This window comes from Lemur catta, chromosome 24, assembly GCF_020740605.2.
Source record: "Lemur catta isolate mLemCat1 chromosome 24, mLemCat1.pri, whole genome shotgun sequence".
NCBI classification, from domain to species: Eukaryota; Metazoa; Chordata; class Mammalia; order Primates; family Lemuridae; genus Lemur; species Lemur catta.
In genome coordinates, this window is record NC_059151.1 from 13968372 (window position 1) to 13988441 (window position 20070).

The 20070-nt window shown below is 44.1% G+C and overlaps 1 protein-coding gene across 2 annotated transcripts in view; it reads left to right on the top strand.

Moving 5' to 3' along the window:
• Positions 1-20070, top strand: part of NFKB1 (nuclear factor kappa B subunit 1) — a 118808-nt gene that overhangs the window by 49001 nt on the left and 49737 nt on the right. For both annotated transcript variants that reach the window (XM_045536646.1, XM_045536647.1), the window contains exon 6: positions 18624-18772. In XM_045536646.1, coding sequence (XP_045392602.1) covers positions 18624-18772 — 149 coding nt within the window. The remainder of the gene's footprint in view (positions 1-18623; positions 18773-20070) is intronic.

The window sequence follows — 20070 nt, forward strand, 5'->3', positions numbered from 1 at the left end:
TCAGGGCCCCCCCACCGCTGCTCAGTCTTGTTCTTCCATCTCACCATCTTCTTTCCCATTTGCTCCCAGCCTCACCTGACGTCAGGAGACCCGTGTCCTGGTCCCAACTCAGACACTGTAACGTAGATCTTAGGCATGTCACACAACTTTTCTGGTTGAAATGAGCTTTTCTGCCTCAGTTTCTCCATCCATTGGGATCTTCCCGTGGCAAGTGAGAAAGAAAGCCAACTAAAACAGCCTTAAGCAAAAATGGAGAGTTATTTGTTTAACACACTGAAAACTCCAAGGGAAGAGCTAGTGAACTTCAAACTCCGCTGGATTCAGAGCTGAGGCTGTGCGGTGTGTCCGTCTTCTCTCTCAGCTCTGACTCTGCTGTGTGGGTCCCATCGTCAGTGCCAGAAGGTGGCCCTGGCAGCAGCTTCAGGGTCAGTCTGGGGGGGAACCCAGCCCTGAAACAGCGTCCCCAGATCCCAGACTGGAGGCGTCTAGTCCTGGTTGGTCTGAGTGTTTCTTGGCCACCCCTGAAGATAATCGTGGGGACAGGGAGTGTGGGAGAGAGTGACTGTGTTAGCAGTTAGTCCCAAGCTCCGCTCCTGCATCTGGACGTGGAGTTAGCTTCACTGCGACACGTGGGCTGAACTGGTCACCAAGCGAAGACGTGTGTACTGGTGACATTCAGAGAGGGAGCAAAAATGACAGACACCAATTAATTTCTGCCTCCTATGTCAGAGTGAGACTTCTAAACTCCCTTCATTGCTGACATTGTGTGATCCTGTGTGCTCCCTCTCTAGAGAATGTCTGTGCCATTCCCAATGTGTAACTTTTATTTAAAAAAAATTAAAAACTAGTTTTTATTTATTTAAAAAGTATCACATGCAGTCAATAAAAATTCACTCTACATGCATAGTGAAAAGTCAGCTCTCCTTCTGTCCAAAATCCCTCTCCAACTCAGAGAGAAGCACTGTTAATAAATTTCTTGGGGAGGCTTCCAGAAAATTCCATGCATATACAAGCTTACATGTATATGTTTATGTCTGCAAGCACATATATATTTATACATCCAGTTGCATATGAAACATAAGCTATGAAGCATATGATTTATACACACACATTCTATTAATCTATAAAATACACTATCTCTTGCTTTTTTTCACTTGATGAGTCTTGGGCTTTCTTCAGCAGCTGATAGACCTCCAGGGAGGAGAGAGAGCAAAGGGATAACAGCAGATTCTTGAGTAGGCTACCCTGGGTTCAAATCCAGCCCTGTCTCTTATTAGCTCTGTAACCTCATGCAAGTTGGTTAACCCCTCTGTGCCTCTGTAAAATTGGGATAAAGCAGCTCCTCCCTCACAGCATTGTTGGGAAGATTGAAGGAATTAGCGTATGTAAACAGCCATGCCTGCCATGAGGTGAGTGCTCTGGTGGGCTAGAGCATCTCCCTCCTTCTTTGCAAAGACTCTGTGATATTTCAGTGTTCACATGCAGCTTCTCATTGCTGCTCTGGTACACACTGTCTTTTCTAGCTTCTGACTCTAATTTCCTTTCTTCTTTTCAAAGACAAACTCAAAAGACCTGCCTTGATAAGTCTGTTTGATCCGGATTTCTCCCTTATACTGAATTCTTTTAGAATGTGTTTTGTCATTGAGCTGCCTTGTGATGGCCGTGAAGTTTTCTTTTTATAAATGTTCTTTATTTCTGATGAACCGTGGGGTTGTTGTCCTGACTTTTTTCAGCTCTTTGTCATAGCATTTATTTCTATGTGTTTTTCTGACGTATTTTTCGGGGTGACCGCTCCTTCAGAAAGCCTGCCCGAGCCACCCCGATTCACCCAGCCGGGGGGGGGGGGGTGACCTCGTAGGGTCCCTCCTGAGTGGGCCCATAATATCCTTGCATGTCTTTATTTCCGCACCTCATATTGTTTCACTGTATTTCTTGAGGACAGGGACCATGTCTTACTCTTTATTGTATGTTCCCCTTTTGGCAGATGTACAATAAATGTTTGCGGAATTAAACTGAATTCCTTTTCATTCTTTGGGCACTCACTTGCTGCCTCAGTTAATCATAGAAATACACACTTAGTATAGAAATAACAAGAAAAGTGTAATGTTATTCTCACCTGTCATTTACTGAGTTCTTACTATGTATCAGTTATTGTGCCTCTGTAAGAGAGCTGGCATCGTCCCATTTTTTAGTTGAAGAAACTGAGGCTTAATAAGTAACTTGACCAAGAACAGCTTTTCTTTCTCATTTCCTTGCTCTCATGGGTTTAAATGTACATATGCACATGTTGCTGACTCCCACATTCTTCTCTGCAGCCTAGACTTCTACTCTGAAGTCCAGGCTCAGCTCTGGTTGACATCATCCTCTGGATGTCTAGTCCGAAGCTGAATCCCAATCTTCCCCACCAATGCACTCCTCCTAAGAGCTTTCACTTCTCAGAAAGTGCTTACCCCATCCTTCCCGTTGTTCAGGCTGAAAACCTTGGCATTATCCTTGCCTCCTTTCTTCCTCTCAAGCCCCGTGTGTAATCTGCCAGGTAGTCCTGTTGCCTGGGCCTTCAGAGCTTTTCCAGAAGCTGATCGCTTCTCACCACCCGCTCTGCCGACACCCAGGGACAGGCCGCCATCCTCAGCATCTTTCCCTTAATGGTTTTAGCATCCATGGATAGTTCTCTGCTAAATCAATTGTGATCAGTAATTAATTTGTGATTTTCTCTGTCATTCCTTTTACTTTGTGTTAGTTGACATTTTTCTGTTTTTTTAAAAAAGGTTTCTTTTCTCCGTATTCCTTTGAAAAAATTTTTAGCATCAGTACGCACTCGTGGATTCCCGTTTTATTCAGCACACTATGAACCACGCCTGTCGTCATTCATTCTGATACTTACGTCTTCCTAGTCTTTTCCAGTGGGGGTCTTTCTTGCTCGCTCCCGTGTCCTTTTGACATGTCCCCACCCACTTTTTGACCCTTCCTGATTTCTGACATTGTGAGATGTTCTAGGTTCACCCTATACCTTCCCTGCCCGAGTCCTGGGATTATCTGTCCCTCCAGGAAGCCCTCGTTCCTTTTAGCAGGGAAATTTTTTCTACACTCAATCGGGCAGAGCTAGAAAATTGGTTCTTTAAAAAATCTTGAATTCCTACTCTAATTCATACCCCTCATTCCGATCCAGCAGCACCGGCCTCTTCCTCCCCTCCCATCATCCCACACTCCTGTCTCCTCTGTCCAGTAATGACAGTCCTCGTTGCCAATGGCAGCGCGGTGCTTTCTCATTCTGCGCCATCGTGTATACACATACACCTTTGTAGAGAAATGGTTTTAGAATTGCTGCCATATCACTACTAGCTATTAGTACAAACTTCCTAAGTGCAGCTCAAAATTTCTCTGCAATTCTTTTGACTAAATACATTCAAGAGAAGGTATTCAGAATACTATGTTCAGAAGTTACTTGAATTAAATTTTTTCTTTCTGTGTAGTTACGTTACCATTGGGCTATAGAATTAGAATAATAGTTTTTGTTTGTTTGTATTCAACTTTAGGGGATTTCCAATCCCTATTGATTTAATTTTATTTTTTTAATATCAGTATGTATCAATCTCATATAATCTTTCATTTACATGAGATTAACTAGACCCTTCAGAAAGCATCGTAAATATTGTTTTATTACTTTTTAAAATAAGAATATAAAAATCAAAGGGATCAATCAGACCCTTGATTTGAAGTGCGTTCTAAATTATTTCAGAAATCTGAACCCATCTAAACCCAGAACATTCCATTTATTTGTAGGTTTCAGAGCCTTCTTGGCCTTTCTCCATTCCTTGCAGTCGTGTAGCATGTGTTTCTCCAGGACACACCACCTCCCAGGCACAGCGCTGGGCTCTGTGGTCCCCCAAGTTACATGGCACAGCCAGAAATAGAGACATGTGGGAAGGTAGGTAGGGTGTTGCCCAAGATTTCTTGGAGGAGAGCCTCTTCAGCAGGTGCTCTGCAGTGGGGTGTGTGTGTGTGTGGGGGTGTGGACTGGGGGAAAATGCACCTTATTTGAGAAGACCCGGCTAGATAGTCCCTCCTTCCTCTGCTTGTGGTGGAATGCTGATGGAATTTGATAGCTGTGCTTCTCAGACTAGAGATGAGAGAGCTGGATAGACATCTCAGACACCTAGGACAGATCACACCAAATCTACCTCCCTGTCTTCTTTGACAGGGTCTCTAAAATGGTAAGATAGTGAGGTGCTGGAGATCCCTGTTTTGGTAATTCAGGGACTAACAGCATTTCCCATAGTGATGATGGCAATCTGGAAAGAGATTTCCAGGCACAAGCTCCAGGGGTCTTTTCCCTAGCCACTTTAGTATATCTTATCAGTGTCTTGAATGGAGCCCTGGAAGATTCTTATCAAATTTGCAGGTGACATGAAGTGATAGATAGGAAATAGTTTGAATTCAAATTAATTTTGAAAGCCATGACAAAGGACCAAATTCTTAAGCAGTGATTTTTTTTTTTTTTTTTTTTGAGACAGAGTCTCGCTCTGTTGCCCGGGCTAGAGTGAGTGCCGTGGCGTCAGCCTAGCTCACAGCAACCTCAAACTCCTGGGCTCAAGCGATCCTCCTGCCTCAGCCTCCCGAGTAGCTGGGACTACAGGCATGCGCCACCATGCCTGGCTAATTTTTTCTATATATATTTTTAGTTGGCCAGATAATTTCTTTCTATTTTTAGTAGAGACAGGGTCTCATTCTTGCTCAGGCTGGTCTCGAAGTCCTGACATTGAGTGATCCTCCCGCCTCGGGCTCCCAGAGTGCTAGGATTACAGGCGTGAGCCACCGCGCCCGGCCAAGCAGTGATATTTAATAGAGATAAATGCATCCAGAAGACAAATTACTGACATACAGGGTGAGAGAGAGATGACTTAGTATCGGTGCATGTAAAGAGATCTAGGAATTTTGGTTAGTAACAGACTCAACATGAGCCAGCTGTGCCATGTGACTGTCACACAAGTCACTCTCCATCAGGCTGCATCGGTAGAAGCCTGGTGCACGAGACCAGGGAAGTGGTGTCTCCTTCCCCTCTCTGCTGAAAGGCTGCACCCGGAATGCTCTGCTCGCTGCTGGGCACCACATCTGTAGAGAAATAGAAAACAAACTGAGTGCGATCAGAGAAGATTGGTGATAGACTTCAGACTCTTTTCCAATGGAGAATAGTGACTGAGCCTGAGAATATTTGTAGCCTAGAGGATTTGGTTGTCTTCAAATAGTTGAATGGCTGTCATGGGAAAGAAGTATGAAATGTGTCCTGTCTGTCATAAGAGGGTGAAGTAAGGAGCAGTGACTGGAAGCCCCAGGAGAGAGAATTTTCAGTTGTTGCTGAGAGTCGGCGTTGCCGGAGGGTGGAATGTAGCATCGCAGGACGAAGTGAGTTCATGGTCAAGGGAAGACCCCGGGCAGGAAAGCTCACGTGTGTTAAGACCCTTTACAATCAGCAAATTTAATCTGTGTGCCTGTAGAAAGATATTTACTTAATAAACCATGACTTCATAACGAGGGGTAATCAAGATTTGGTTATAGGGCAATTATCATTTTCTGACAGATGCCCTAAAATAACAGAAACTAATAGCTTGCAGACTGTTTTATCCAAGCTGCAAAGTGTATGACTTATGTCGTATACTTTGTGTTTTAGTCTATTTATACAGGTTGGATGATACAAAGTTATGATGTTAAATGTCTCCTTGCAGGGTTAGAGTACTACTGTTTTCCAAATTACTGGCTGATGTTATCCTGGAACTTGTACTTTTCTTTACATCTTGGTGCGTAGAGGGCACGATGTGTTGGTTAACCTCAGTCTGACGCGTAGATTGTGTTTTCTCCTCTGCCGTATGCGTGTCTGGGTTGTCCAGTGAATAAAGTGGCACCAAGAAATCAGACAGAGAAAATTTCCCAGTTCTGCTCACTTGTAATTCTCCTCATTTAGCAGGGGTTTTCCACAGGAAATCACAGCAGAATAGTTGAAATGCTCTTTATCTCGTGTACTTTCCTTCTGAAGAAAGAAACAGTTAATTATCTTCTTCCCAAAGTGGTCCCACTTCTTGTATAGAGCAGCTGTATTTACTGTAGTACAAACAAAATCCTGCACAGAATGACGTCTCTAAGCACTTTCCCCCGGCAAGAGCCCAAGTGCTTCTCTGACCAGCAGGTTTCAGTGAAGGTGATGGATCAGATTTTCTAAGCAAGAAAAATACCTCGTGAGGGTGACTCTATGCCTTTAAGAGGAAAGAAATCAGTGATATTTAATCTCAAGTAAATTTGTATGTCACAGAGTCAGAGATATTCTTAATTATCTCCAATTAAGTTTGAGTACACAAAATGGGTTGAGAGACTTTAAAATCATTTAAAAGGAATGTTAGAAATTTACATTAATAATTTCTATTTTCAAAGAATAAATAAATCAGAAACCTAAAATTTTTATTTTGGACATACTTCAATCATACCTAATAGGTGTTCTAATCCCTCAAATTATTCTTACGTTATATATAAGAATTTGAAAAAAAAAACATTTTAGATGAAAATTTCTCAGTATGTCTTTGTTTGCTTGCCTGTTTTTCTCTCCCCTCTTGTGCAATTGAAGCATTTCCGACATATCCCCAGAATAGACAATTCTTTATTGTTAGGACTTAACTACCCAGGTCAGGGCCCTCCTTGGATTTACTGAAAACAAACACTTTGGGTACTCAATCTCAGTTTTAATGACACAAGTTGAAATCTTTGCCTAACATAAAGGTTTTTCTTTGTCTCTAAATTTTGATTTTCCATGCTATCAGAGGCCCCATTGAAACAGGTAATTTGAGTGTTGATTGTATGTTTTCTCAGTCTGTAATTGTGGTGAAATGTATTTAAAATGTTGACAATTTTAAAATTAAGTGTAAGGTTCCTTCCAACTCAGAAATTCTATGACGTTAAACATTTTTTTTTTAGTTTGAGAATGTGATCTTTGGGTATTGTCCTGTGTGTGCTGTGCATATATGACTAGGAATCATAGAATTTTAGAGCTGGAAGACACGGCAGATGCCATCTCATGGTGCTGCAAGTGAAAGCAGAGGCCCACCCTGCTCGGTGACTCACCAAGGTCATGGCAGCAACCGGTGACTAGAACTCTGGCACCAACTGGAGCACTAAAAATTAGCCCGAATGTTTTTATCTGAAAATCTGCAGACTTCAGGCCAGTCCTCTAAATAAATACATAAGAAGTGAAAAATTTTTGAGTAAGGGTAAGCTTCATATGCCATATTCAGGGAAAGACGTGCCCGACACAAATATATTTGGTGTAGCGGAGAACATTCTCCCATTGAACCAAAATGGGGAGTTTGATCATTCTCAAACTTTGAGAATTTTGAGGCATTTATATTAAGCACAGTTTATTCAGGCTCTTTATAAACCGTGCTATCACATCTATTGTTTTCTCCAAACCCAGAATCATACCTAAAAATAAATTACACTTTTGGGTAGTTTAACATTTCCCATTTTCGCACTCTCGGGATACTTTTCAGTGACTCAGAAGCACAAACTGAGGCTGTGAGGTGAGGCCTGTGTCCCAGCGGGAGGGTGACAGCGAGTCTGCGGACGCTGGTGGGGAAAGGCAGCTTGCGCGGCTGTCCTGCCGTCCGCCTGGCTGGTGACGGTGCGAGGGCAGTTGTCCCGACCGCGGGGCAGCAGCCAGGGCCCTCGGCTCCCCTCCCAGCCTCCCTCTGTCCCACCTGGATCCCGCCCGGCCGTTTTCCCCACTCTACGGCCTCGGCCACTCTCCGGCACAACTCTCTGCCTGGGAGTTGGATGTGTAAGCATCAAAGATATTTAACATCTCTGCAGCCAGTCTCTCTACAAATGAAAATTAATACTTTTCTAAGTGGAAAAGCCTGGGGGAGTACAAAGGCTTCAAAAAATAATCCTCCTAGAAATAAGAATGGTGCCAGGGTTAGGCGTTCCTAACTGTGATGTCTAGCAAAGGAGTTAGTAAAATTTCACAAGTTCATTGGCTTCACTTCCCTCTGCCTAGGACTTTTCAGAAACTGCTCAGGAGTCCCTCAGGGTTAGATAGTGAGACCAGCCCTGCCATGTGACAGGCCCTAATGTAAGGCGAGGTGGGCCCCACTCTCAGCATCTTTCCACTGCCTGGAGTGGCCTGGAGCAGTGATTTATTCATTCACTAGTTCTTTTAACAAATGCTGATTAAGTAAGTAGTGGTTCTGTTCTGCAGGTTGGGAAAATAGAAAAAATTACTAATAGATAGTGCTTTTGTCCTCAAGAATCAATTGAATAGAGGAATTAAGATATGCCCTGAATATCTGAAATATGGTGATATCCTAGTTTTAATCACCGCTGCATGACCAGCACGTGTGGCTGCCAGCTGGGAATTGCTGAATATTTTTTGAATGAAAGAATAAGTGACCCAATTGTTCTAAGGTAAAGATAAACTTCTAATAGTCAGCTAGCTGGGGTGACCATAGGATTCAAGGGAGGGATTGCATCTGGCCTGCATCTCGAGGGAAAGGCAGACATTCGAGAGCATAGATGTAACCAGACAAAATAGCACAAGCAGAAAAATTAGCAGCAAAGTCTCAAAAGTAGAAATCTCTGAGACTGAGTGGAGAATAGTGAATAATTCTGCAGGAATGAAGGGTACGTAAAAGGGAAAGGCGGCAGTAAAGCTGGAGAGGTGTGATGGGGCGAAATCGTGCAAGAATTTAGACAGTTTTTTAAGGAAATGAGCATGCAGTAGAAGTTTGCTGTAGGACTGGCGTATCATGACCAGCATTGTGCCTTAGGGATATAAATCTGGTAGCAACTACTAAAGGCTATTGGAAGGCAAAGGCCCTGGGAAACCATTCAGAAGAATTGTAGTGATTCTTCATGAGTTAAACTAAGAGTTTAAGCTGAGATGGACAAACGAAGGCAATGAGAATGGAGGAAAGGGAGAATGCTGTGCCGCTTGGCTGAAATTTGGCAACCAATTAAACGTAGGAGACAAGAAACAGCGGAGTCCAAGAGGATAGGAGGGTTTGTGTGCAATTGCTTGGAAAGCGGTGGTTCTATTTCACAGGAAGTGGAGGAGCTCTGAGCAGGAAGGTGATTAGTTCAGTCTTGGGCACGTTGAGTGGCAAAGGTGTTAGGAAGATGTCCCGCAAGGAGCTGGAAATGTTGAATGTGCTTAAAAGGAGGGTGAGGTCATGAGACTTAAATGTAGGCGTCATCGCGGGGAGCAGACGATGAAGTCCAGGAGACTAGATGAGTGTCAAAGGAGTGATCATGGTAAAGATCAGAAACGGTCTGAAGACCCAACTCTGCTCAAACGTCTCTTTGGGGCAGAGAGAGAGCGCCTTTGCCAACGCGGCCAGTGCAGTGGGAGGGAGAGCAGGCCCCCACCCCAGGCTTCAGAGAGGCCAAGGGAAGTGGAGTCAGTCATGACCTTTATGCACTTTTTTCATGTCAAGGATGGGGGAATTAGTTCCATTTGCAAAGGGCTCCAGATTAACTAGGTGGTTCAGCAGTAGTGATTAGAGATTTTCGTGCATACATGTTAGGGAGAGAGAATGGCATTCAAGCAGGTATAAGTTCCTCCTAAGAGCCTTGCTCACCGGCGTGTGGAGAAGAGCAAATGGAAGAGCAGTTCTGCATTTCTTGGTGTGGCGCCTGGCCCCTGCTAGCCTGTACGGTTGTCATCATCGTTATCAGGAAAGGGCTTTCTCTAGAATAAGGAAGACAAGTGGCCAACTGTAGAGGAAAGGAAGGAATCCTTTAAAGAGGGAGGGGAGGGTAATTCGGGGAGGTCTGGAATAAACATTGAGGGTAAAAACAGAGTGGTCAGGCCTGGAAAAGGGAACACACCTGCGTTTCTCTGAATTGGGAGGTGACATGTGAGGTGACAGGGACGTTCGGAGCCTCGGTAACAGGAGGGAGGAGAGATGGTGAGGGAGCTCGCACGCGAGGGCTTCCACCTTCTCACTGCAGCAGAGGAAATCTCAACTGCAGATAACTGCTTACGGCAGGAAGAGATAAATAAGCATTGCTGTCATTTATTTGGTGCCTGCTATGTGTCAAGAACGGTAGTAGACACTTCACATTATCTCCTTTAATCCTCATGAAGATTCAGAGATTATGGATTTGTATTCACATTTTACAAATGAAAAACAAATCAAGGATTAAATAACTTGCCCAGCGCCAGCCAGCGAGCGATGGGCGCAGGACAGAGCCAGGCGTGCCTGTCTCCGAAGCCTGAGCTCCTCCTTGCAGAGAGTCGTCAGGTTGAGACCTTGGAGGCACAGCCCTGCCCTACAGCACGCCAGGCTCTGTGGAGTGCCTACTCCTGCCAGTCCCCAGGGTGAGCGTCACAGAGGGGCCCCCTCATTTAAGGAGTAAGGGGCTGTGAAATTGGGGTGGGCCTGGATCCCCGAGGGAAATAAGACAAGGTACAGAAGAAATATTTCAGGCAGGTGCTAAGACTCAGTCCAAGAGGGAGAAGGGGCGACAGCAGTTAGGTGGGAAGAGAGAAGTCCAAGGGGGTGTCTTGAGGTTTAAGAGGAGAGTTGCTGTCTTGGTTTTCCAGGGGGGACAATTCAAGAGTTGCCTTCCCTTCCCTTTCCCACAACTTCTGGAATTCCTGCCTCCCAGTGGTTAGATCCCTCTTACCAAACTGCAGGTCCAGTGTAGCAGCCAGAGCCCCAGCCAGAAACCCGTCTACCAGCTAAGCTAGTAGTCCTCTCTGGTGTTCAACAGTCATGTTCTAATTTAACTGTCCTATGGAGATGCTACACTGGGATCTAGCTGTTTTTTTTAAAAGATAAAAATAACAGAATATAGTCACCTTAATCCCCCCACCACCTAATACAACTCTTTATAAATTGCCTTTCATAAATAACATTTTAATTGTCTTAATTATTTAATTATGCATTCATTAATGAACTAATTATCAAATGCCCACAGTATGACAAGCACTGTTCCAAGCACTGAGGATACAGCAGGGAAGAAATGAATGTCCCCAATCTTATAGAGCCTCAATTCTAATGGAGAAGATAGGCAATAATCAAAATACGTAAGATGTGATACTTAATTTGTAGAGAAAAATAAAGCAGGAAGAGGAGCAAGGAATGCGGGGATGGGAGTGATAACTGTTTGGGAGGGGTACGGTGGTCAGTGAAAGCCTCCCTGAGAGACGGCACTTGGGCAAAGCCTGAAGGTAGGTAGGAAATTTGCAGAGGTCCAGGTATCCCTGGAAAGAACACAGCAAGTCCAACGGCTCTCAGGTGCGAGCTCACCTGGCAAGTTCAAGAAGAGCAAGAGCCCGATGTGGGGGCTGCACAGGAGTAGTAAGAAAGAAGTCAGAGAGGAAACGAGGTGGCTGGATCACTAGGGCCCTGTAAACTGTGGTACAGACTTTGGCTTTTAAGATGGAGAAACTTTGAAGGGGGTGTTTGTTTTTTAACTTCTTAACATGGAAATTTTTCATCCTGTACATACAGAATAGTAGGATAGCCCCCTGTACTAATCACTCAGCTTCAACAACTTTCACTTTCGGAGTTTTGAGCAGAGGAGTGACAAGGCTTGACCTGCCCTAACTGGATGGATTGTGGGTAGGGGGGACAAGGACAGGAAACACAGGAGCAAAACTTATGAGACAGATGATGAAATGATGGTGGCTGGACACCAAGGAGCAGCGCTGACAGTGGTGAGAAGTGGTCAGAGTCAGGATACATTTTGAAGATCTGACTTATATATATGATACTTTGCTCAGAAGAAGAATTGAGAATGCTTGTAGGGTAGTAAGGAGAGCAAGGAATATGGAAGAGAAACGGTACGGGAACACTGCTGTTTGAAACTTTATTTTCTGTTTAAGAATGCGCCCAAGTGGCAGAAAGATGACGTATACATGAACATTTTGTAAGACAGTTCATCCATAAATCACAAACCATCTACCTCTCCCATATTCTTTTGCAATCAGGGATGATTAGGCTGTGCAAAGGTAAGGATTTATTTGTAATTTGTTAATGAGGTAATGACACCTATTGAGGCACAAGTCCCTAACAATTCTCAGAGTTAGCAGTGGTGTGTTATTTGATTTTCTGAAAGAAGCATGATTTATAAGCAGCTGTATCCGATGTGATAAAACTGAAAATTAAAGTAAAATGAAAAAGGAAATCCTAGGTCAAAGTATGATTAAAAAATCAAACTTTCAAAGCAGAGTGATATGCAGACAGATTTTGTTCATCTCCTCCGTGTAGTTGATGAGACCCTCTTGGCCTATTGTACTTGGTGAAGTGGAAGTTTGCTCTTCTAATCGCAGCCTAATATCTGGAGCCGTGTGTTCCACTGATCATTCAAGGTCATTAAACAAGGTGAAGGAGTGTCGGTGAATCACTGGAAATGCACGAACAGTACTGTCATTAGTTATGAGTGGGTCAGAAGGGATATTTCCCTGTCGTCCCACACCTTACTGAGAACACCACACTAACAGTCAGAAGACTGGGGAAGAATCCAACGTCCTCTGTGTCTTGGCTCTCTGACACTGGGTTATGTCACTTGTTACCCAATCTGTCTGAACTTCTGTTTTCTTATCTGCAAAGTGGGAATAATAGTACCAACGCTGCCTGCCTCACAGGGTCTTCGAGAGACCCAGGGGGGTCTTTGCAAATAAAAAAGAAGGAAAGAAACTGGCCCATCCGTGGGACCTGCCGTGTACCAGGCACTGCACAGTCCTTGCGGCCCGTGGACTCCTCGTTATTGGCCCATTTTGTAGATGTGGAGCTTGAGTGTCAGAGAGGTTATCTAACTTGTCTAGGGCCACAAAGCCAGGAGGGGGGGAAGCTACGATTTGACCCCAGATTGGATCAACTTGAAACCCCTTGCCTTAGAGAGAAGCAAGAGACTAAGGTTACCCGGCGTCCTTGCGTGCCTAATGCCATGTTAGACGTGGTTCGTGCTGTCTCGCTTAGGAGAGGTTACTCTGTCCTTCCAGGTGGCTTAACAAATCATGAACAATAAAACCTATTTTTCATCTCTGAGAAAACATACATCATTAAAATAATATATCTTTTCTTTCTTTCTTTCCCTTTTTTCCCTTTATAATCTGACTTGTAACCTAATAGAAAAGAATAAATGCATGGTTTAATAATGTCCATGGCATGATTGTTTTATGAAGGAGCCTTGCAAGGGGACAGGTGCACTTCTGCCACCTCTCACCGCCTCTGGGACCTCTTTTCTCACAGCAAAGCCGAACCAACAGGTTTGTCAGGATAACTGTCATCAGCCAACACGGTGGTGGTAGGCAAAGCAGAGCCATAAAACACTGAGGCTACTGGAAACACACAAGAGAAAACACGATCACGCCAATAGCAGCACAATGTAATGGAAAATGTGAGTGGACTTTGGAGGGGACAGACCCGAGTTCAAAGACTTGCCCGATCGCTGCATTTATAGGAACTGTGCCAATTCCCTTTATCTTTCTGAGTGTCAGTTCCTCCAGCTGTGGCACGGGGCTCCCCGCCGAGCCCTCAGGCTGTGGGGGGATTGGCTGAGTTAGTCTGCCCCTCCCTTCCATAAAACAGTCAGTTAGGAAGCTAGATTCGCAGCTCTGGAAATTCAGCAAGGAAGAGAAGTACGACAGTAACCCTTTATTTGCCAGTAGGTTTTACCATCTTCTTATTGTGATAGATTGCATGTGATTTTCCTACATTGTCCCTCCAATCACATTCCAGAAAAAAGGGACAGTAGTGGAGCTCTGTGGGCCTAAGTGGTGAGGAGAGTGTTGCGGAAGACTGAGATTTAGGCCTTCCCCTTGAAGAGTGGGTGGTTCTCTACAGGGGAGAGAAGGGACTGGCCAGGGGTGTGGTAGGGTGAGCTGGGAAACCCTTGGAGAAGGGGCAGTCAGGGTTTGAGGAGGTCACAGGCAGTTCTCGCACCGCAGAGCCTTTGCACTTGCTGTTCCTGCGCCGGGAACATTCTCTCCAGCTCCCCACCCCCCCAACCTTCTCTGCTCTTCTTTCAGATCTCAGCCCTCGTTACTCTCAGGAAGCTTTCTCTGACTTCCTGACCAGGTCAAATCTCTATTAAATATCTCCTTTGTAAGCTCTTCCCGGTTATGCTTCTACATTTATTTGTGAGATTATTTGATTGGTATCAGTCCCACTGGCTAGTTCCCATAAGAGCAAGGGTTGTCTGTTCCACCCTCCACCACGATCGCCGCCCTGACTTACTGCAGTGCATAGAACAGAGAAAGGGCTTCGTAAATACTCATTAGATGAGTGGGCAGATTTTGGTTATCAGTGAGGTAATAGACTCAGCGGGAGGGAAGATTTATATTTGAGATCGCTAATCCCACATGGTGCCAAGCACTGTATTATCTCATTTAATCCTGAAAACAACCCTGTGAAATCAAGTGTATTATTCCTTTAATTTTAAAGATGGAGAAACTAACCTCCATCTCTCCCTGTTGACACAGCTAAGTGGCAACAGGTGCCCTTGAGCCTGGCAGTCTGGCTCTGCGGGACCTAACCACAGGTTCTGCCACTTCGTGCAGTGCAGGACAAAGTCAGGTGCCTAGGTCAAGTCAGGATAGATTTGTCTGAAAATTGTGGATTTTTTCCCCTCCTCTTCTTTATTATTATTATCATCATCACTTCACAAGGAGAGCTGAGCAGAAAAGAACTACTTCATCTGTCACATCTTACATTCAGGTTGACTCTACGTCCCCCCAAAGTGATTTGGCCAAATTTACCCAGAGAGCAAACTGGACGTTTGAAGTGATGATTCCTAGAAAATCCTAGACTGCTTCTTTTACCACCTTTGAAGCCCCAGCACGTACTTTGCCAAAGTGTGACAGAGTTGTTTTCAGTAAACGGAGGTGATTTGACTAAGTTTGGTATGATTTGAGACCCTGGCCTTCTACGTCTTATTCAAAAAGCACATCTAGCCTTTGATCAGCAGGTGTTGAGTCATAAAGTTCCTGGAAGAAAGTCTTAAATTTCATCGAGGGAGGGAAGAAATCCTGAGTATCCTCAAGAATAATAGCTGTTTCTATAACAGCATGATTATTACTAGAAAATTAACAAAGACCAATAAAATATGGCACTCTGGAAAAAAGACTTACCCTAGGAATAGAAGCAACCCGAATCAGTCACTTATTCCAGCCACCTGCTTTTAGACAAGATTTTTAAAAAATAATCTCAGGACAGGTGTATTACTTATAGATCTCTAGGTAGAAGAGCATGTTACTGTAATAAATAATAGGTAATGCTTGTATGCTGATATTATTTGCCAGACACTGTTCTAAATACATTTACATGCGTAGTGTATTTAGTCTGGACAATTACCCTTTGAGCTACTATTATTATCCCCATTTTACAGATGAGGAAAACTGAGCACTGCCAAAGTCACACAGCTGGTAAATGGAACTGTCCTCAAACCCAGCTGGGTTTGCGCTTACACTGTCCCTGGGTAGCCAGTTACTCAGCTTTGTCACCTTTGTCTCCTTGACTCTAATTGAAGGCTTCATTTGTGTTTAAGCCATTAATGTGTGTTAAGAGCCTGCCATGTTCAGGCTCTGAGAAAACCCTTTCTAACAGATACAGTTGCTCTCTATAAACTTAATTTTCAGGGGAACCACTATTCAGGGAAGCAACAGGAAGGCTGGATAAAAAGAATTAAATTCTCCATAGAACAAACGAATTTCTGAATTGCTTGCAAACAGTTGTCAGTCCTCGTGGCATTTTGTGAAGCATGGTCTTCTCCATGCTACAGTGCCAGTGTCTTCGTGTGCCATGTAGCTGGCAAACAGTGTCACCTTTTTCAGTTCCCACACGTCAGCTTTCTTCTTTCAGTATTCTGGAAAGTCCACAAAACCCAGGGGCCTCCCTGCCTTTTGCCCTGTGGTCTGTGTAAAAACCAGATGATGCCATGCTGACTTGGGCGCTTTCAAATGGATCAAACAGCACATTAGTCACTGGCAAATTTTTCAGCTCCTGTGCCTCAGAGAATACCCAGTTCCTCATTCTCGCCACCCGTCGGTCATGAAATAATGGCACGAAAAATGCGTGGGTCCTTTCTCAGGACACCCCCCCACTCTGTCCCTCAGTGCCAGCGACTGAGTCCCCCGTGGCGGTGACGCCGAGGGGTCGAAGCGTCCGAGGGATTGGGCTCTGGCCACAGACTGCTCCTGCCACCCGGCTGAAGTGGATCCACGTGCAGCGCTGCCTCCCGCCTCCCCTGCTGCATTCCTGTGCTCATCATCACTTAAACGTGTACTTGCATGGTTTATTTAGTGCTGTTCCGCTGTTCATTTATTGCTGAGGAAGCCCCTGTGGGATATGTCATCATAACAAAGACTGATGTCAGATGTCGACACCAAGACGCAGAACTGGCATTAGCAACCCCGGGAGAATCTAGGGACAGCAGCCAACTTTGGAGCAAACCCAGAGCTTTTGTTCCCCATCCTGTGCTTAAGGGCAAAGGCTTTGTGCCTGGTGGAAAGGGAAGCTAAGTCCATAATTAGCTTTATATCTAGAGAAGTTTTTTTTTTAAGTGCTATACCTGTTTAAGTAATTCTTTTTTTTTTTTTTTTTTTGAGACAGAGTCTCACTGTGTTGCCCAGGCTAGAGTGAGTGCCGTGGCGTCAGCCTGGCTCACAGCAACCTCAAACTCCTGGGCTCAAGCGATCCTCCTGCCTCAGCCTCCCAAGTAGCTGGGACTACAGGCATGCACCACCATGCCCGGCTCATTTTTTCTATATATATTTTTTAGTTGGCCAGATAATTTCTTTCTATTTTTAGTAGAGACAGGGTCTCGCTCTTGCTCAGGCTGGTCTCGAACTCCTGACCTCGAGCGATCCTCCCACCTCGGCCTCCCAGAGTGCTAGGATTATAGGCGTGAGCCACCGCGCCCAGCCTAAGTAATTCTTTATTTGTGATTTGAAGTAGTCAAAAATCAAATTCAGTCCTAAACCCTCTTTGGGATTAGCTTGCTCTGCAAGGACTGGAGGCCCCTCCTGCTGGTGGCCCTGCTCCTAGGGAGGGGAAGGGGACTAGAGGGTGCGGAAGTAACCCTTTGCAGCCGCTCGGAGCCACGGGTAGGCATAGAGGCCCTGTGGTTCCCAGCTAAGCTGCGCAGTTGATTGGAGGGGAGTCAGCCCCGTGTTCAGGGGTGAAACTTCTCTCTTCTCAAACCCTCTGGGGAATAATGCCAAGTCTGATCAGCTTCTCAACTCTTGTGATGAAAGATTGCATTGGGAAAAAAATCCGTATTAAGAAAATTCTATCAGAACTTTCCTTCAATGATGATGTTTATCATAAAAGAAGTCTGGTTTAAAAGGATTATGTCTCTTTCCAAGAAGTTGTATTGGCAGGTTAAGGTTCTTCCTCAAATTTCTATCAGAAGGACTTCCATCAAAGAGCCATCTGTAGGTGTGATTCCCAAATACTGTCTTTTTTTTTTTTTTTTTGAGCTGTGGGCTCCTTGTGCAGATTTATGCATATCTAATGATTGTATATTTGGGAGATCCTGGATTTCGGTCATGCATTTCCTCAAAAAGTACAATATGAGCTAATGAGACAGGGTGACCAACTCATCTAGATTTGGTTCTGAAAGTCCTGTGTCCAAAAATCCCCCTTAGTGCCAGGCAAACCAGGACCGTTAGTCACCTTTCGAGGAGGTCTGGTGCATTTCCAGCTATTTGGTTGAATTTGTCACAGGGTTCTGACTTAACAGGATTCAGGAGGGTTAATATAAAGCCATTGGTCTTTTCTGTTAGTGTGGTTTTAGTCTTAGGGATTTCTTGAGGAAGGAATTTGGTCTGCTACAGGGGGCTAAGATGACCAACTAGAGAAGAAAGAGTGTCCAAATTCTCTTTGCTTAAAATGTCATTTTCTCCATGATATTTCCTTTTTATTGCTGTTGTCATTTTAAAGATATACCAATAAAAAAGATACATTACTTGAAATGGAAAAACCTGATTTTATAACTGGTGACATCTAAAGATTTGCACTTAGGAAGTGCACTTTTTGGATTTAAGAAACTTACTATGACCTGAGCGTGTGTAATTCCATTATCAGGACTCATTGCAGAGAGGGCTGCTACAGGATCACATATCCTGCGGGTGATTTGCGTGTCCACAGCGAACCTGAGAGCCAGGTCCCCGGACAAGAGTCAGGCTGTGTTGTTGCTGCTCATCTCCCTCCTTCCCTGACGCCCATCAGTCACCAGTCCCCTTCTCACCAGTCACTTATCCAGCTTTTGTGACCAGAAACTGGGCAGAGGAAAACAGGTTCTTGGCCAGTAGAAAGGGGAGGTTTCACGCAACGCGTCCTCCGAGGTGTGCAGTCCCAGCTTTAGCCATGCGTGCTGTGTTTTCAATGGCCTGCTTCCTAGAGTGTCTCTTCCCATGACACAAAACAGCCACCACGAACATTTTAATGTATTTCCATCCTGTCATTGATTCATCGTATACTTTTAAAAACAGAGCTGTGATCATATATATATATATATGGAAAATTTTATATCATACTTTTTATACTTACTGGCTTATCATAGACATTGTTCAGTGTTGCTATTAGTATGTGGTCAGATGTGCTAACTTGTGAAATGTGCTTCTTACGTAGATCTGCAACTATATGGGACCAGCAAGGGTTATTGTTCAGTTGGTCACCAATGGCAAAAGCGTCCACCTGCACGCCCACAGCCTGGTGGGAAAGCACTGTGAGGACGGGATCTGCACCGTGAACGCCGGGCCCAAGGACATGGTGGTCGGGTGAGTGAGGGCGCGTGACGCTGTGGACGGTGGGAGCAGACAGCGCGTGGGACGCAGGGACTTGGAGTGACAAGGCCCTTTTCATCAGGGACCTTTCTGAGACCCTCATCTGGCCTCAAAAAAAAAAAAAAGCCATGAAAACCTGTGTTCTTCCTTGGACTCCAGGGAGTGAAGTGACCACATGTCTGAATTTGCCTGAAACAGCCCAGTTTGCAGCTGGCTATTTATTCATGACACCCTCTTCCCCTCGCAAGGGTGGCCCCGTGGGATGATCACTCATATATGGTCCCTTGACCTAGGAGGCATTTGTGCCGCTGTCGATAATATTTTACTTCTTCTAGAAATAAAGATAAGGACAAATTAGAAGCAATCTAACTATAGCAAAAATCGATACTGTATGGATGGATTTACATTCTTGATGAGTCCTTTAATGGATTTATAGTGTGAACGTTTGGGGCATGAAGTGGATAAATAAATATTGCTTCAGCTTTGTGCCGTTGGGGAGTGTGAACAGAAAAGAAGCCATGGAACGCAAATGTATGTTGGCATTCGTTAGACTTGAAATGTACATACAAAGTGACATATTCATTTAAAGATTGGTCAGATACAACAAGCAATTTTTAATGAATGAAGTTTCATAGAAATAACTTCAATCCAAAAAATTAAGACATGTTTTCAACAAGACATTTATTATTCTAAAGAACAAATTGCATTTGTTATTTTCCCAAAACACTAAAATAGCACACAGCATAGTCGTTTAGCACCCAATGTAAACTGATACATGCAATCAATAATCTTAAAAATGGTTGTTTTAAGTCTTGCTTTGGGATACCTTAAAAACAGAAGAAGTAAGAAATTTTTAATTAATTTTGTTTGATTTTTAAAAATATTTTTCAGGGCTTTCTAATCCTGGTTTAAATAGATTGTGCTAAAATCCCAGTTAATCTGGGCTATTCACTCAAAAGAAGGGATTGTTTAAATCAACTATCATAAAGCTGATGGTTGCATTTTGGGCTTTGAGTTCTGATCAAGTTTCAAGTTGGTTGTTATTGGGGAGGTAGAGCTTTCATGTTCCTAGGTATTTCTTTGTTTGACTGTAAAAATATTTAAGTGTGAAAAACCTAGAGAGAGGGCTTTAAGTCACTAAAATCTGATTCTTTTGATGTTCAAAAAAAATCTCGAGATTGAAGGAAGAAGCTTACATTGATTTGAAAAATTCGATTGTGCTTTATATGAGGTTGTTTCAACATCCTCTTGATAGATTGGCCTGTTTGCTGCTGTGGGTCACAGTGGGTTTG